Source organism: Esox lucius, chromosome 18 (genome assembly GCF_011004845.1).
Source record: "Esox lucius isolate fEsoLuc1 chromosome 18, fEsoLuc1.pri, whole genome shotgun sequence".
Lineage (NCBI taxonomy): Eukaryota > Metazoa > Chordata > Actinopteri > Esociformes > Esocidae > Esox > Esox lucius.
The window spans coordinates 14494302-14509511 of NC_047586.1; the positions used below are offsets into that span (position 1 = coordinate 14494302).

Sequence of the window (15210 nt, forward strand, 5' to 3'; positions counted from 1 at the left end):
ATCACACACAGCCAGGAGAGGTAGCTACAGTGTGAAATGTCATGTTGCAGGCCTGTTGGGGTACGGAAGTCCCTTGAACCCATGATTCCTCAGCTCCGTCACCCTACCCCATTCTGAAATGTTGCACCTCTGACTGAAATAGTAAGCGTGACGTTGTTTCGGTGCCAGAAATCCTAGCCCGTTGCTGGTGGAGGTATAAATAAAGGGCGTCGGGGGTACTCTTGCTTCCTCCGCCTTTTTCTTAATTTCTCAGCACTTCCATACTATTCTGCCCCCCGTCTGTCTTTTATATCTACTTCCTGGTTTATTTTTAACCCTGTCATATCTCTCTGTAACTAGCTCACTCTGGTTTTCTCTACTCTCACTGTATCTCTCCGTAGGCCCACATTTGTTTTCTGTTCCCCTATCCTCCTTACTCCCTATATTACCGGTATCCCAGCTAGTTCATTCTCTTTCTTTCCCAGAGTCCTAGTGCGACTGGCTGTATGTATTTGAGAGGGAAGCTGACAGCATGGCACCTCCCTGAGTTCCACGCAGGGGTATTTTAACCAGGCCATCAATCTTGTGTCCTGTTTAAGCCCCCCGGTGAAGCTGGCTGTTGCTTTCACAACTACGCCACAAGGACAGAGAACAGAGCCTGGTCCCAGACAGCGACAGCTCCCTCCATGTCGTAATATCTGTCTCTGTTATAATCTCCTACTCCCTTCTTCTTCTGTTTTATATCAGTCTCTACACCTTTCTCATTACTCACTCTCCAGCACCATTCCTCCCTTTCTTTCTCCTCACTCGCCAATTGTTTCTCCCTTTTCTCCCGGCCTCCCTCCCCCTCTGTCCTCCCCCTCTGTCCTGACCCATGGCCTAATGAAGGACGGGCTGGCTGAAGGCACACCGTGTTCCTTGCTGGGTATTTGTGAGGAGGAGCGCAAGGAGAAGGGGATGACACATGACCAGCGTAGGGAGAAAAAGACCAGCGAAGGCCTACGGGCACAGACAGATGAACTGTAGCCATGTCCCCGCTGAGGTCACCCCAGGCCTTTTGGGCACACTAAGTTATTATACTGTAACCCCGGGTCACACATTACGCACCACCATAAAAGCCGACCACACACAAGGGCCCACACATTTGTGCGGGAATAAGAGCTGTCTGTGTATAGGGTCGGGTCGAGGCGTTGTGTTTGCATTCAGAGTCTGCTATTGGCGTCTGTCAACATGAGGACCAAACAGCCTGCTAGGTATTTCACAACATTGGGTTTGCAGCTTTAAATTAGCGGTAAAAAGGAAATATTTTTTTTAGAATGGGACCAATGGGTGTGTTTGTCGGTTTTCCTCAGTAGCTTTCCTCAATAGCACCCCAAGAGTGGAAACAAGTAGGGTTGCAAAGGGAAGATATATTACTGGAAACAAGGACATTAGCATCTTTCAAGGATTTTATGTAATGTAGTGGCCCTTTCAGGATTTTTATTGGTGCTTGTATTAGTAACCCTGTCCCCAGGACCATACGAGCCTGGAACAACTACCATTTGAAGTTGGCCTTGTGGGAAGAACTGTATCGTTCTGTGGGTGTGTTAAGTATTTGTGTTTTCAGGGATCACATGTTGGTAGACTAAGTCAGTTCAAGCAAGGTTAGCATTTGCTTTGCACGTTAAGTTGCTTGCTTAACGATGACTCATGGTCTAACTAGCTGCATTATCCATACTGAGATCACAGCTGACAGTTGTTGTCTTCGGGTCGAAAACGTACAAGGTCAGTGCTGAAGCGTTTACAGCTGAGAAACTCAGCTAACATCCTTCTCTTAGTTTCCAATTCTTAATTCAAATCTCTGCCAATGTAATCCCAACCGAACATAGTGCTTTATCTGGTGACAGACTTTCAATAAATGACATCAAGTTCGGGGAAGTTGAAGGAACATGCAACCATTTTATAGAGCTGCTTGAGTTATGGGGGATTGTATTCAGACAGGGTGAGTCCGTTTGACCTCCTGACCTGTAGTATTCTGAGGAGAGCTCCAGGGTGTGAATCTTACCCTTTCAGTCTGAAGGGACAGCTGTGGTTGTGCAAGCATTACCACATTGGAATATGACGCCCCGACAACCAGCAGGAGGCATGACAACAGACACCTTTCCTCCCTCACACGTTGTCTCCTTTTCTCATTTTTCCTTCACACGTAACTCCTCCATCGTTCTAGTAACATTTCAGTTACACTCAAAACTCCTAACGGTTAGCTACAAACGTGATCAGTTACGCCATACAAATAGGTCTGTGTGTGTCGATAAAAAAGGATAACGGCTGACGCAGTAAAATGGTGAAAACGGGAATGTGGTGAAATACGCATTTGGAGATCTAATATTGAGTGGAGGCCTGGCGTGGCGTCAGTGGGGGTCCTGTGCTGGGGAACACACACTGATGACACCAAACAGGTCCTCCTGCGGGTGCCGCAGCACACGGGGGAGGCCCAGTGACACCAGCAGAGGTCCTAGAACTGGCCCGCTCCCGTTAGGGGATAAGGTCTTGGTGCTGGTACCTGGCCGTACTGGGTATTGCCCATCAGATCCATGGGCCCTCACCACCTTCCAATGACTGTTGGACATTCTGCTGGGGCCCTATCCGAGGTACGCTGCTGTCTACTTTGACACTGTCGCCCCTTACGCTGGGAGCTGAGCGGAACACAAGGGCAGACTCTGGCAGGTTACAAGCCAGTGTCACCACCAACCCCAGAAACTGTTGCCTGGGACCGTCCCAATGGAGCCACCAGGGCCACCGGATCTGCTTGTGAATGGTCTGCCGGCGGCAGAAGATCTGAGCAGTGGTACTAACATCTGGGACAGAACTTCACCCTGGTTATAGACCGTGAGCTGCTGAAATTGAGGGCCCAAGCCAAGCACTCCAACATGCGTGTGAACCACTGGTTCCTGGCTTTTACTTGGTTGTGGCAACTAGCCAGGGCATAGCATGGGCTATTCCAGAACGTTCTGCCTCATCACTCCTCACCTGCCCCTTGTTAAGTCTAATCGGGACAGCTGTGAAGAGGTGGACTAGAACTGCATGGGGGTAAGAAGTTCTTCAGGGAAACTTACTACCTGTTTTTGTGTCCCCCCACAGACTGTGGATAACGGATGCTGTCCAAGAGCCTGGTAGCAAAACCAGTTTTTGCTGAGAAAGTTGCCGACATGAAATAACCTAATTTATTTTTGCCCTGTAAAAATGCTTCATAAAATAATTTTTTATTGAGCAAAATTAAAAGCCAATTCAATAATTATAACACGCTACTAAATATCTACAGCTGTCCTTAAAATCGTATTTCCCTCTTATGACCTTTGTAAAACAATTACACTAGCTTAGTACAAATCATAAATCTATCAGTCTGTGCTCTCATGTCACCGCTGAGACTTTTTGTGTGTACTGTACAATGGTGGAGATAAACTAAAAATAATTCCTAGAAACAAAATACTATATGTACTAAATACGGTACCATACCTACACTGGAAGACTTCATCAGGACAGAACGGTGTCATGGGACATTTATGAACATTGGAAGGTGATCCTAACCGCGGGGAGACATCCATATGTGAGAGATATTAATGATTGCAGGGGCGTGGTTGAGTGCCTTTTGAATGGTATTAATGGTGTGAAGTCGATCATAGTTACAGTAGAATGAGGTCATGCTGGCTCCTGTTGGGCCCAGACTACAGGCATATCTGTCCTTCCACTGAAAATAGTCTACTAACAACCGCAAGCACGCACGCACGCACGCACACACACACACACACACAAATCCATGCACACGTGAACAAAACTAGTCTCTTACCTAATGGCAATGGGTTTTTAATAGATGAAATAAATTGTCTAGAATAGAATGGGTTAGTTCAAACACATATCACCCTGTCAACACGTCTTAACTTATATCCTAAGTAGCCCACCGGCCCTAAGCATTAAACAAGGGAAAGGTCCAGAGCATGGTCACAATTAATAACTGACACAAAAACAATTGTGCCTTCAGGACTCCGGGGAAGTAGGAGACAGACAGACAGGACTGATCCAACTATTCCTGGAAGACTGGGGGTGCATCAGTGTACAGAGGTGACATCAGGTGTTTTTGACCAGAGTGTCATTGGAGAGTTATGTGCATGCACATAACTGTTGTCTCAGTCGGTCCGTCTATCCACTGGTCTGTCTGTCTGCACTATATACTGTACATCCCCAAGATGAATTCGCTCACCCTACCGTCTTTCATCATCCACATCCTCCGTCTGCTTTTCCCAGACTTTCCTCTCTCCCGCTCTTTGCTCTCTTTTACGTTCTTATTCTATTACACTTTTGCTTAACCTATTGCTGCATTCCTCCCTCTTCTGTCGCTCGTCATTCCGTCTCATCTAACTCCCCTTCACTCAAACCACCTCTTGATATTCTCCCTATATAGTATCTTCACATGGATACCATCAGCCTCACGCAAGATGTCTGATCCCGACAGCTTACATTATCTGTGTATCATCTAATGTAAGCTAAGAGGATCAGGAGCGCGAGGCTACCCTAACACCCAGATGTATTCCATTTCTATATGCATCCACTGCTTACTATTAGAACATCCTTAATACTCCGTCTATGGACACTACTCGTCTTTGACAAGACTCCCATCTAAATAAGTCTCATACATGACAGCTAACATATCACTTCAGCCCAAGGCTTCTGTAATCTTCTCAAATACTCATACTTTTACGGCATTAGAACATCTTTGACAGTACGTTCACACCACCGGAAGTGGACCTCCCTTAGTGTTCATGATTCCTTTTGGTAAAGGGCCTACGTATGTGGTTGGCGTATCAGATGGATGTCTTGTCCACGCACTCATTGGTTCTACAGTTTGGTTAACTTCTACAGTTTGGTTAAGAAAATATGCGAGGATGTCACCATTGCGTGACCTCCTTCGGTAGGAGCCCCCATTGTCTATTAAACACTGTGTGCGGGTATTTCTTATCTCCTTGTTGTGAGGAGCTCATGACAGTCTGTCACCAGCTCTGCTCCTGTGATTGTGTACCTCCTTCCTCTATGGTATAGTGGATGTGTGTGGGTCTTCCTCTTCCCCCCCGCCCCATGTTTTTTGAATCGGGCTGGGACTCATTACAGTTGCTATGACAACACATGACTGAAGACCCGTACGTGCCTAGTTGGGACCAGTTTGATATTGGGACTGACAGGGAGTACATCTTGGGCATCGCCCACTCCAGCGTGAACCACTAGGAGCAAAGCCCCTCTAGGGGGCGGAGCTCCACGATATATAGCGATAGTTACTTTGTCCCCTGCCGGCCCCAGCAGAGGGTTGAAGACCTGTGCTTTAAAGTCGTCTTTGGGTTTTCCACAAAAACTGACTTCCTGGTTGGGTTTTAAATGGGCATCCCATCTAGGATGTTTTCATATTACCCAACTAGTATCTGTATCAAATGTCCTGCTCTCATCTCATCCAATGACTATACTGGCTGGATTATAAAATAATTACTCAATTAGTTTTGTGTTCCTGACAGAAATTTGATATTTAATATTTATATTTAATTCCATATTTAAAGACCTTATCAAATGTACATTATTTGGTCATAACATTTAAAGCATTCCCTTTAGCAGTCACTTGGTTGAGGCTTTAATATGTTTCATATGAAACTATTTGGATAGTATGATTGTAATCAACATGCATGATATGAAATGTTCAGGCCTAATAGTTCAATTTTAGTCTAATCAGAACAAATATATTTCCTTGTTGTTTGGCAAACTACAGGTATGTCAAATGCCTTTCATTTAGGAGTGAATATTGGCTAGCCACTACCATAAAGGCCTGATTGGTTCTCTGCAGAAACTAGAGCTGTTAGAGTGGTTCTTGGGCTTTTGGTCCCCTCCCTGACACCTTTCCCAGATAGTTTGTCCAGACAAAACCACTAGGAAGAGTCCAAACTATTTAATGATGGAGCCCACAGTGCTCCTGGGAACTTTCCATCCTTAAACAATTTTGTATGACTTTCCCCAGATCTGTCTCAACACAATTCTCTCAAATGTTTACAGAGTTACTTGGACTTCATGGAAGCACTGAAGTGTGGGACCTAATATAGAAAGGGGTGCCTTTCCAAATCACAATCCATGAAATTTGCCACAGGCAGCGTTCAATGAAGTTTTAGAGGCAACTCAAGGACAATCAAGTAAAACAGAATGAATATGAGCTCTGTTTGTATGGTCATAGAAAAGCTCATGAATACATGTCTTCATATTGGTTCTTAGGTAGGTTCATGAGCTAGACGGATCTCTATAGGGTGGGTTTGCAGACATTTTGTGGCCAGGCCAACAGCGACCTCCTGTGTTACTAAATTCACAATGACGAAGCACCATGCAAAATTAACATACATTATCATCTTAAGCAATGAGTATATATAATCCCGAAGCTCTACCAATAACTAAAATATTACTATGTTTAGAGGCTACTAGGGAATTTTTCCTAGCTACACTGCATTAACTCTTGTCGCTTACTCTTTGGGGTTCTGGGTGTCTGTAAAAGCACTTTGTGACAACTGCTGAGGCAACAATGATTTTATAAAATACATTTGATTGATTACTGTAAGGTTACTCAAAACACTAAACACATTACTTCAATTAAGGTCAAATAATAGATAAACACTTTATTACTGACAAAACAACACAGTAAAACTAAAAAGACCACACAAAGAAGTTAAATATTATTTAAGTCAAAAATGCTTTGAAAACAAGTTGACAGTAGTGTTAAAATAATAGGCAGAAACTAAAAACATTCAAACTGATAGCTTGTAAACAATCAGGTGTTTACATTTCCAATACAGAATACAAGATCCAGATGGAAATCCACACCCAAAGCATTTCTCTACAAGTACTCTCATCACCTTACATTCACCATAAGCTCACATTGAGAAACATATACAGTATGTACATTAACATGGAGTTACTTCAACACACACATATACATGTAACAAAAAAATAATCTCTTATTACCTCCTAATAGAGACGAGATGCTACATTTAAAAGGTACAAACATTAAAGTAACTGTCCAGCCTTAATCTGACCTTCAAAAGCTCATATTCTGTTATATCATGTCCATATGATTTTGACTTGTTTTATAGGAGTCCAAAACAAATAAAAAAAACTCAAACAGACCGCTTAAAGGAATGCTTGAGAATTTGTCAAAGAAATCTCAAGAAATCTTTTTATCTACTCCTGAGGGGGGTGGAAAGCTGGCCAATCAACAGACCAAGCGACAAGGATGAGCTTGCCTAATCAGCAGTCTACCTGAAAAACTTTTTTTCATTGAACAATATACATGGGGATTTCACATATCTGGAAACACTGGGCAGTTACTTTAAACCAATATAATTTCACATTGCCTCTTTAGGTATTTAGTACCAAAGACATGGTTAGCCATTATAACACAGCCTCAAGGGGTTACAGTGGAAGAATCTCAGTATGTGGGCCATTTTGCATAATCTTCCCTGATGACATTATGAATGAAGGATTAGCTAATGTTACTGGGGCAACTGTATATCTAATGTAAATGGCTGATCTGCTATCATCCACTGGGTTCTTTATCACCACCATAAGCACGGCGTGAATGTGTTTTTTTTTTTTGCTGAGCCGGGCGAGACAGTCGTCCAGTTGTGCTCACACCTCAGTGACAGTGCACTGACCATCAGGACTGCGTGAGCGCACACTGACGCCTCCGCTAGAGGACGCGCCACCAGGTGGCGATCTGTCGGGCTGGACCTCCCTGAGCCACCGCTGTAGGAGTCTGTGTCTCGGCCTCCTCCGAGCCCCCACCTCCCGCCCACCCCTCTCCCCGTCAGCCCCTCGCCCAACCTCGTCGCCATCCTCGCTGCTACCGGACGCTGATTCGTACACCTGGCTAACACTCGAAGCGAGCTCCTCTTCGTCCTCCACCTCCTCCCCCTCTGGTTGGCCTATGAGGAGCTGGGACAGAGAGTCTTCCAGGGACACGGTGGCGGCGGTGGCAGGGTGCGCCCCCAGAGCTGTGGGGGGTCTGACTGGAGGAGATGGAAGGAGAACCACGGAGCTGCCTGTCTGAGACTGCGCAGTCACATCCTCCCCGTCAGCAAAGCTTGACCGCTCTACTGTCACAGACGCCACCGCAACACCCGCCATGGCGACCACGGGAGGGTCAGGGTCCAATCGAAGTCCGGCCACCCCTTTTTTGGGAATGTCCACCACGTCACGCTTCATGCGGCGGCGGCGGCCATGCTCGTTGCGTCGGTACTGAACCATATTTTCCAGGTCAGCCACATAAAGGAAACCAGCGATCAGCATTTCAGCACTTTTCCTGCCTTTGGCGAAAGCGTCCTCCAGCTCACGACTGGTCCTGTCATCATATTGCCACCAGCCATTCCTCCCCTCATAGTACCAGGCATGATCACCCCCAGAGCTCCCCGGTCCGGCTCCCCCTTGTCCCCCAGCGGCTGCCGCCTTCAGCTCCTCGGGGGAAAGCAGGGTGGGGTTCTCCAAGAAGTCCTCCGGTACTTCCTGTCTGCACAAAGCGCACCGCTTGCTGTGCCATGAGGCTCCTTTAACACACAGGAAGCAAAAGACATGGCGACAGGGCAGGCGAACCGGGTGGACACAGGTCTGCAGGCAGATTGCACACTCAGGCACAGGGTACACCATGGGGGTAGGGGAAGTGGGGGTGTTGCTGGTGCAGGCATCCCCTCCTTCCACCTTAGAGGGAACAGAATCCACAGAGTGGTCCACCTTGCCACAGCTCGCCATGCTAATGGGGGAAATACAACTAGTTAAGCTATAACTGTGTCACGAATACAGTCCGTCCCGCACCCATGTTCCTCAATTAACAAACCAATATTAAGAAAGAGTACAAGTAATAGGATATTTAAGATTGAAGCATTGGAAAGCAATAATCTCAGCACCAACAAAAACAAAACCAGAAAGCTGTCATGGGAGATAACAATGGCAACAGTAGGCCTAAATATGCAAATGTTAATTTTTTATACAGATACCGGTTGTGAGTATTTTAAATCACTAGAATTCTGCCATAATGGCAATCAAGGAAAATAAAGCATCCTTACTGTAGTGTTTCAAGCCCAATTACTGTGATGTCATCAGATTCACAATTTTGTTCACTCAAAACTCCTCTCTATGGAAAAAAACTGTTGAAAAGAAACAAGATTTAGGACCAATCACACTTTAATAAGTTGGTTAACTCGCTTCTCTGTTTCGTTCAACAAAAACAAAACATGGCAACAATTATTGATAAATGTTTAGCTAACACCATCAAGACAGTAAACTACCACCAGAAAGTGCAGTGGTATTAACTGTAAAATATTAGCTGTTCTTTGGCCATCGTAAGAAAGACCAACAAATGCATTCGCTAGTTAGCTACATAGCCATTCACAGGAAATGTCAACATTACAGAAAATAACCAGTGAACTTCAGTGAACAGTCGGTAGCTAGCTAACGATAGATCTCAACGATTTACCAGCGTAATTACGATACTGCTACGCTAGTGGTGTGTTTAATGGATTAGCTTAGTAGCTACCGTTACCTATTGTACTAGGTTGCTAAACAGACACGTTGATGTCGTATGTCGCTAGTACCGTGTCAGGCTATTTAGCAATTTCTTGTTGACAAACTAGCTAACCCAGCTTCTACACAGAGTGTTCGGTGTGGCTCCCGAATATACAATCCCCTTAAAGCTGGTATTGCTTCTAGTGTACTGTATATAATTAACATTAGCAAGCTATGTGGCGTTAGCTTCGAAGGCCCAATTGTCAGTGACACACAGACACACACCCCTTGTCTCCAGCCTCAGGCGAATTTCATCCACACTCACCTGTCATAAATACCGTTTGCACGTTGATCAGTGATTAAACTATTGAGACAACTGACTGATTATTTATCATTTTCAACCAGTAAGCTATTTTGCTAACAGTACTTAATAACCCAAAACACTGTTACCAAAACAAAGCAAAACACTAAACGTTCACCTACTCTGCCTTCCGTGTATTCATATACGTAATGACGCTTACCCGCCCCCTCCGGAAATGAACGATTTATAGTTGACCCCCTTCGTTTTTAGACTTGTTTTTCGGGGTGTTTCACAGCACTTTGAATAATACATGGAAACTATGGGGTGCAGACCTAGGTTTGAATAAATCTGAGGATATTTGCATCCTTTTAGAATGAACCATTTGGAAATTGAAGCATGTTTTGTACATAAGCCCCCATTTTAGCGTAGTAAAATAATTCAGAGATTATAATTAGGTACGATAAAGTGGTTGATTGCATATACTTTGCATACAATGATTGCCTGACGTTTGCTACCCATTGACATCTCTCATGCTCGCTCATGTGCAAACGCACGCCCGCACAACTGTCAGCAAAATGTTGTGCATTTCAGAGCATGCAAAAGACTCAAGAAAAAAGTATTCAAATAATACCAAAACAGCTTACATTCATACATCCAGGCACTAATACATGAGAGTGAGTGACACTTGGGCAAAAGCATTGGATTTGAATCGGTATGGGTGACACTGTTCTACACAAATTCAAAATACATGCAAGAGTAGCTAGTCATTGGATTACTTGGTAAAACACAAATTAAGCTTTTTATTTGTTGAGTAATAAATAACCAGAGGACAGAGCAAAGAAACAACAATAGGATTATGTAAATGATACAGTATATTGTAAATGGCAAATCAATATATAAAGATACATTGACTCAGGATGGTATAAAGTTGAAAGTTAGTTACCAAAACTTGTTCTCATCTGTTCATGAGACAGCCAAACATTGAGTGTCACTGTCCCACTGAGTTCGTGCAATTACAAAATAATGGATAGGTGTACCTTTGATGAAAGCATTCTTCTGTTTTTGAGATTTGACATATGTACAAAAATACCTCCTAAATAGTTAATTGTTACTGAGATAGATTCATTGTAAAATCAAGAGATTTTAAAAGTTAAACTACAAAATCTTTAATTTTCCAGGTAGATAATGTGTAGAAAGCTTTATTAAATATTTTTAAGAGTATACTTCATCTAATTGGAATTATTTGATTTTAAAATCCAAACATTTGCAATACAGAGCCAAATATTTTTTTGTACTTAATAGGGTACTGTAGGCCTAATAAACAACAGCCTAAGTAAAAACAAACTAATAAGACACACAAGCAAAACTGTAGACAAGCTACATCTTACACCAAATCTCAACAGAACATGGCCAGGACAAGACCTACACAGAAATATGTATATGTAAATTTGTAAATATGTAAATTTCAAACAACAAAACAGTGACCAATAAAATGTAGTCTGTATCTTGCGGTGTTCCACCTATGGGTGAATGTTTATCTTAAGTCTCAGCACAGGAACAGTTCAACATGAACAATCAGTTGTTATATCATGTTGTTATAGAAAGTTCTCTCCCCTTCATCCTCTGGCTTGTTTCAGCAGTTTCTAACAAAAAACACAAAGAAAAATAAATATATTTGTCACAGAAATTAATCAAACTTCATCCACACCCATTCATATAAACATTCCTCTACATGTGACAGAGAAATCTACAACGACAATCATGTCTAGGTCTTGGTTTTGGCCGGTGTGTGTCGGGTGATAGCGTCCAGAGCACGTTTGCTTCATTATATTTAGCTTGTGTACAATCTTTGTTTTTAAGTGGTTGGATTTAGTCTTGAAGTGACCTCATCCTGTCTCAAATACAGCCCCACTAATCACAATCAAAATGAGGTTCAGGTGTGCAACAGTAGGGATGGGGAACCAAGGCATTCTGAACCATTGAGGCTTCATTGCTCAAAGCTTTCCAACAGTGCACAGCAGGGACCTCTGCTGGACAAAATGTAATATGTCATGTTAGATTTGGATGTATTGTGTTTAGCCCGGAGCAGTGTATTCGAAGTAATGGTAAGGATGAGTGAATAATGAAGACCATTGAAAAGAGTAACCTCAATAAAACAGGAATTTGTGGAGGGAGAAAGGATGACATTTTGCTTTCGACAAAATCGTATTAACTCAAACAGGAAGAATCGAACACATGAGCACGGGAACAGCAGTCTGGAGTGACAGGGCTGCGCCACGGTATTAGTGGCCTTACTCTGATATTTGGTTATTTGTGCACTGTGGGAAGTTGCGTTCCGGTTTGAAAATCATTTAGTCAAACAAAGCTTTGGACGTCATCAATCACATGATAGTATACTAAAATATATTTCAGTTTTAGCCACATTTATATAATTTGAATAATGATTAAGCCATTTTAGTGAATGAAAGGCCCTTATGTTTTAGTATCATTTTAGTCAATTCACAGTTATTGCCTCATTAACATATAGTAGCCTAAACATCACAATATCAAATTAGGCTAATGGAACATGTCAATGTTTCGCTTACAATGTTGATATTGCCTACAATTAGGCCTATTAATTAAAATTTTAAGCGCAGCGTTGTGCACATTATGGAAGCATGAAATGTCCAAAATGTAATAAGCCAGTGGAAAATGCGTATTTTACATGCGTTATTGTTCGCACAGTTTAATTCACATGGATGGAAATATCAGTATGTAAGAAATGTAAGAATGAGGGGAGAACAGAAGATTAGGGTGTACCCACGTCTCCATGCACCACACCATGGTCTTTGCCTGTGCGTATATATTGTGGCACATCTGAAAGACCTCCTTGAAGAAGAAAAAACCCCTGAGAACCTCTCTTTCCAACTATGGTAGACAAAAACAAGACAAGACGAAATTATCATTTGTGACAATAGTCTTATATAACTACCATAGTTGGAAAGGAGGATTTTGGAAAGAGAGGTTCTCAATGTTTTTTTTCCTTAAGGTCTTTCAGATGTGTGACAAAACTTATGAAAGCGCTTCCCAATATATACACACAGGCAAAGACCGTGGTGTGATGCCTGGAGACGTGGGTATACCCTAATTTGTTAACTGCCACAAAGATTTTTTTATTAAACATATATTTTCATCATTATTCATTTTGATGAAATGAACACTGTCATACATATTCTCAATTGCTCTCTAATACACAACCCTATTACCCTTTCCAAGGATCTAGCTAAGCAACAATCTTAATAATTATCTTGTCTACTTAAATGACCTACTCTTTGGAATGACTCTCAAATAATAGCTAATCAACACTAAATTATTCTCTTGAATGACTCTCAAATTGCTGTTCTACAACAACTATCAAAGCTACTAATAGCTCTATGACTTGACTAACTTGCTCTTTCTAATCCTTCTCTGTAATTTCCATTTGCATGCATGTCTCAAACTCCTACTGCCAACCCTCGAAGTGACCGGATTTCATTAACCTTTTATACACACAGTTTCAAAACAGCCATTCCCAAAAACGACCCCTGTTGGGCCCTCTTGGAACTCGAAGGTGATTTTGTGTTGTCCGAGGCTTCGAACCTCATTGGTCACGTGCTTATACAGTCTATGGTCACGTGCTTATTTATACAGTCTATGGTCACGTGGCGTTGTACTTTGAAACGAGTTTCTGGTACAACGAAACAGTAGAGCTTGGAAAACTGAACCGTGCTTCTTCGTCCTATCCCTATGCAGCAGGTTGTTTGGGGAGGGAGGTGCCCGAATCTCTGGGTTGTAATAGACTAGAAACCGGTTGTCACTTATTGTGTGCTAAACCAATTATTTATTTGCAAGATAGGACTTATCAGCTGGAAAGACATTTCATGTGGATGATCATGTGACCTGAGTGCACAGCAGATATTACTCTCTTGGTATTAATGCAAACATCAGGGTACATTTGAACACACTGCAACATCTCTACAATTTAAGTCAGAGAGGTACCAGCACCTTGTGAACATAGCATAACCACATGTTTTAAAAGACCCAACTTGCCTTTTGAACCTCCTTACTTTGGCATGTTTGTAAAACTGCAAACTTCAGGCTACTTATATTGAACGATAAATTTAGCGGTCAGAGACGGATAGACAAATGTTATGTTTAGTAGAAATCTATATGTAAAGTGAAGCGAAGGCAAGTATTAAATAGCAAGCATTTAAGTACAACTTAAGTAACAATAGTTTGGGGATTTTTAAAAAATGCTCTTGTAAATGCTTTTGGGGAGCTACAGTACATAAGATCTGAGCTGATGGTAAAGGACGAGGAAGCCCTCAAGACCACTGAGATAACCCGGTGTTCTGCCCACATAAGTTGCTGGAAAACCCAAATACCTTGCATACTGCTTTCACATGGCATGCTTTGATAGTTGCCGATTTCTCCTCAAAAGCTTTCGTTCTTGCCTCTTCTGCCAGGCTATGCAGAAACAGCAGCACGTTCAACTCAACCTACAAGGAAATTCAAATTTGAACTGTGACGGTATGAATATTTAATATTAATAACTACACAACTAAAGCAATGCATTCTTACCTCTACATATAAGTAACTTGACAAACTGTATAACTATCTAGATAGTGGTCACTTATTGCCATTCGTTGTAAAACAATTAGTTACTGTGACGCGTTAGCATACATGCTAACGTTTACCAACTTAAAGAAAGTATATTCAAACATACCATTGCATCTGCAGCTGTCCCTATGCGAATGTGGGCTTTCTTCTTTATTAGAGACTTTAATTTAGACATGGGTACTCGTTTCAACATCTTGACACACTTGTAGCTAACACGGCTCAAATATAGCTATTTACATTACGTTTTAAAATCTCCCGCGTTGCGCACATAATTTACGTCGGTTTTGTTCTAGTCTTTGTCGCGTTGGTTTGCGCAATGACATGTGCGTTTGTTTACGTCTGATTTCATGACGTGGGACGTGTAAAAGAGGTTACGTACTTCGAGGTGAGTATCTTGTAAAAAGACAGGATGGATTTGTAAATCTGATTTGTATTATTCCAAAAGTGTAACATTTATTTCATGGGTATGATCCACATTTTAAAGAAAATAATTATTCGGTTGGGATTAAGATACACGAAACATGTTTCTTCGACGATTCGTATTTTGGTTTTAGAATCCGTTTTTAATCAATTCACGTTCCAACAAGACGCCTATTGCTTGATGCCAATCGATCCGAATGAATAGAGATTTGGCCGTCTGCGTACAATTCTAAAGGACACTGTAGTGTATATGATAATGAAAGTTAATGGTAAATAACAGAAACAAAAGTTCAGTAACTGGACTAACAGTCAACCTTGAG

General features: G+C 42.3%; 2 protein-coding genes across 4 annotated transcripts; both read right to left on the bottom strand.

The window, feature by feature from the left end:
- Positions 1–6627: 6627 nt before the first annotated feature.
- On the bottom strand, positions 6628–10048 carry LOC105017641 (E3 ubiquitin-protein ligase rnf146). 3 transcript variants are annotated; one of them, XM_010882387.4, is made up of 3 exons: positions 9857–10048; positions 9093–9173; positions 6628–8779 (listed from the first exon to the last, which is right to left on the bottom strand). In XM_010882387.4, the coding sequence occupies exon 3, from the start codon at positions 8776–8778 to the stop codon at positions 7663–7665; it is 1116 nt and encodes a 371-aa protein (XP_010880689.1). In that variant the 5' UTR covers position 8779; positions 9093–9173; positions 9857–10048; the 3' UTR covers positions 6628–7662. The 3 variants fall into 3 exon arrangements, with proteins under 3 accessions (XP_010880689.1, XP_034143553.1, XP_019911600.1); XM_034287662.1 differs by lacking the exon at positions 9857–10048 and adding an exon at positions 9569–9591; XM_020056041.2 differs by lacking the exon at positions 9093–9173.
- A 556-nt stretch (positions 10049–10604) lies between these two features.
- Positions 10605–14802, bottom strand: cenpw (centromere protein W). Its single transcript, XM_010882389.2, has 3 exons — positions 14577–14802; positions 14236–14349; positions 10605–11475 (listed from the first exon to the last, which is right to left on the bottom strand). The coding sequence occupies exons 1-3, from the start codon at positions 14661–14663 to the stop codon at positions 11449–11451; spliced, it is 228 nt and encodes a 75-aa protein (XP_010880691.1). The 5' UTR covers positions 14664–14802; the 3' UTR covers positions 10605–11448.
- Positions 14803–15210: the final 408 nt, after the last annotated feature.

Coding starts and splice junctions, on each gene's coding strand:
- LOC105017641 (XM_020056041.2), bottom strand. CDS start 8,778: ATGGCGAGCTGTGGCAAGGTGGACCACTCTGTGGATTCTGTTCCCTCT.
- cenpw (XM_010882389.2), bottom strand. CDS start 14,663: ATGTTGAAACGAGTACCCATGTCTAAATTAAAGTCTCTAATAAAGAAG. Junction 14,350..14,576: donor GGACAGCTGCAGATGCAATG/GTATGTTTGAAT, acceptor ATTTCCTTGTAG/GTTGAGTTGAACGTGCTGCT. Junction 11,476..14,235: donor ATGTGAAAGCAGTATGCAAG/GTATTTGGGTTT, acceptor GTTTTTTGTTAG/AAACTGCTGAAACAAGCCAG.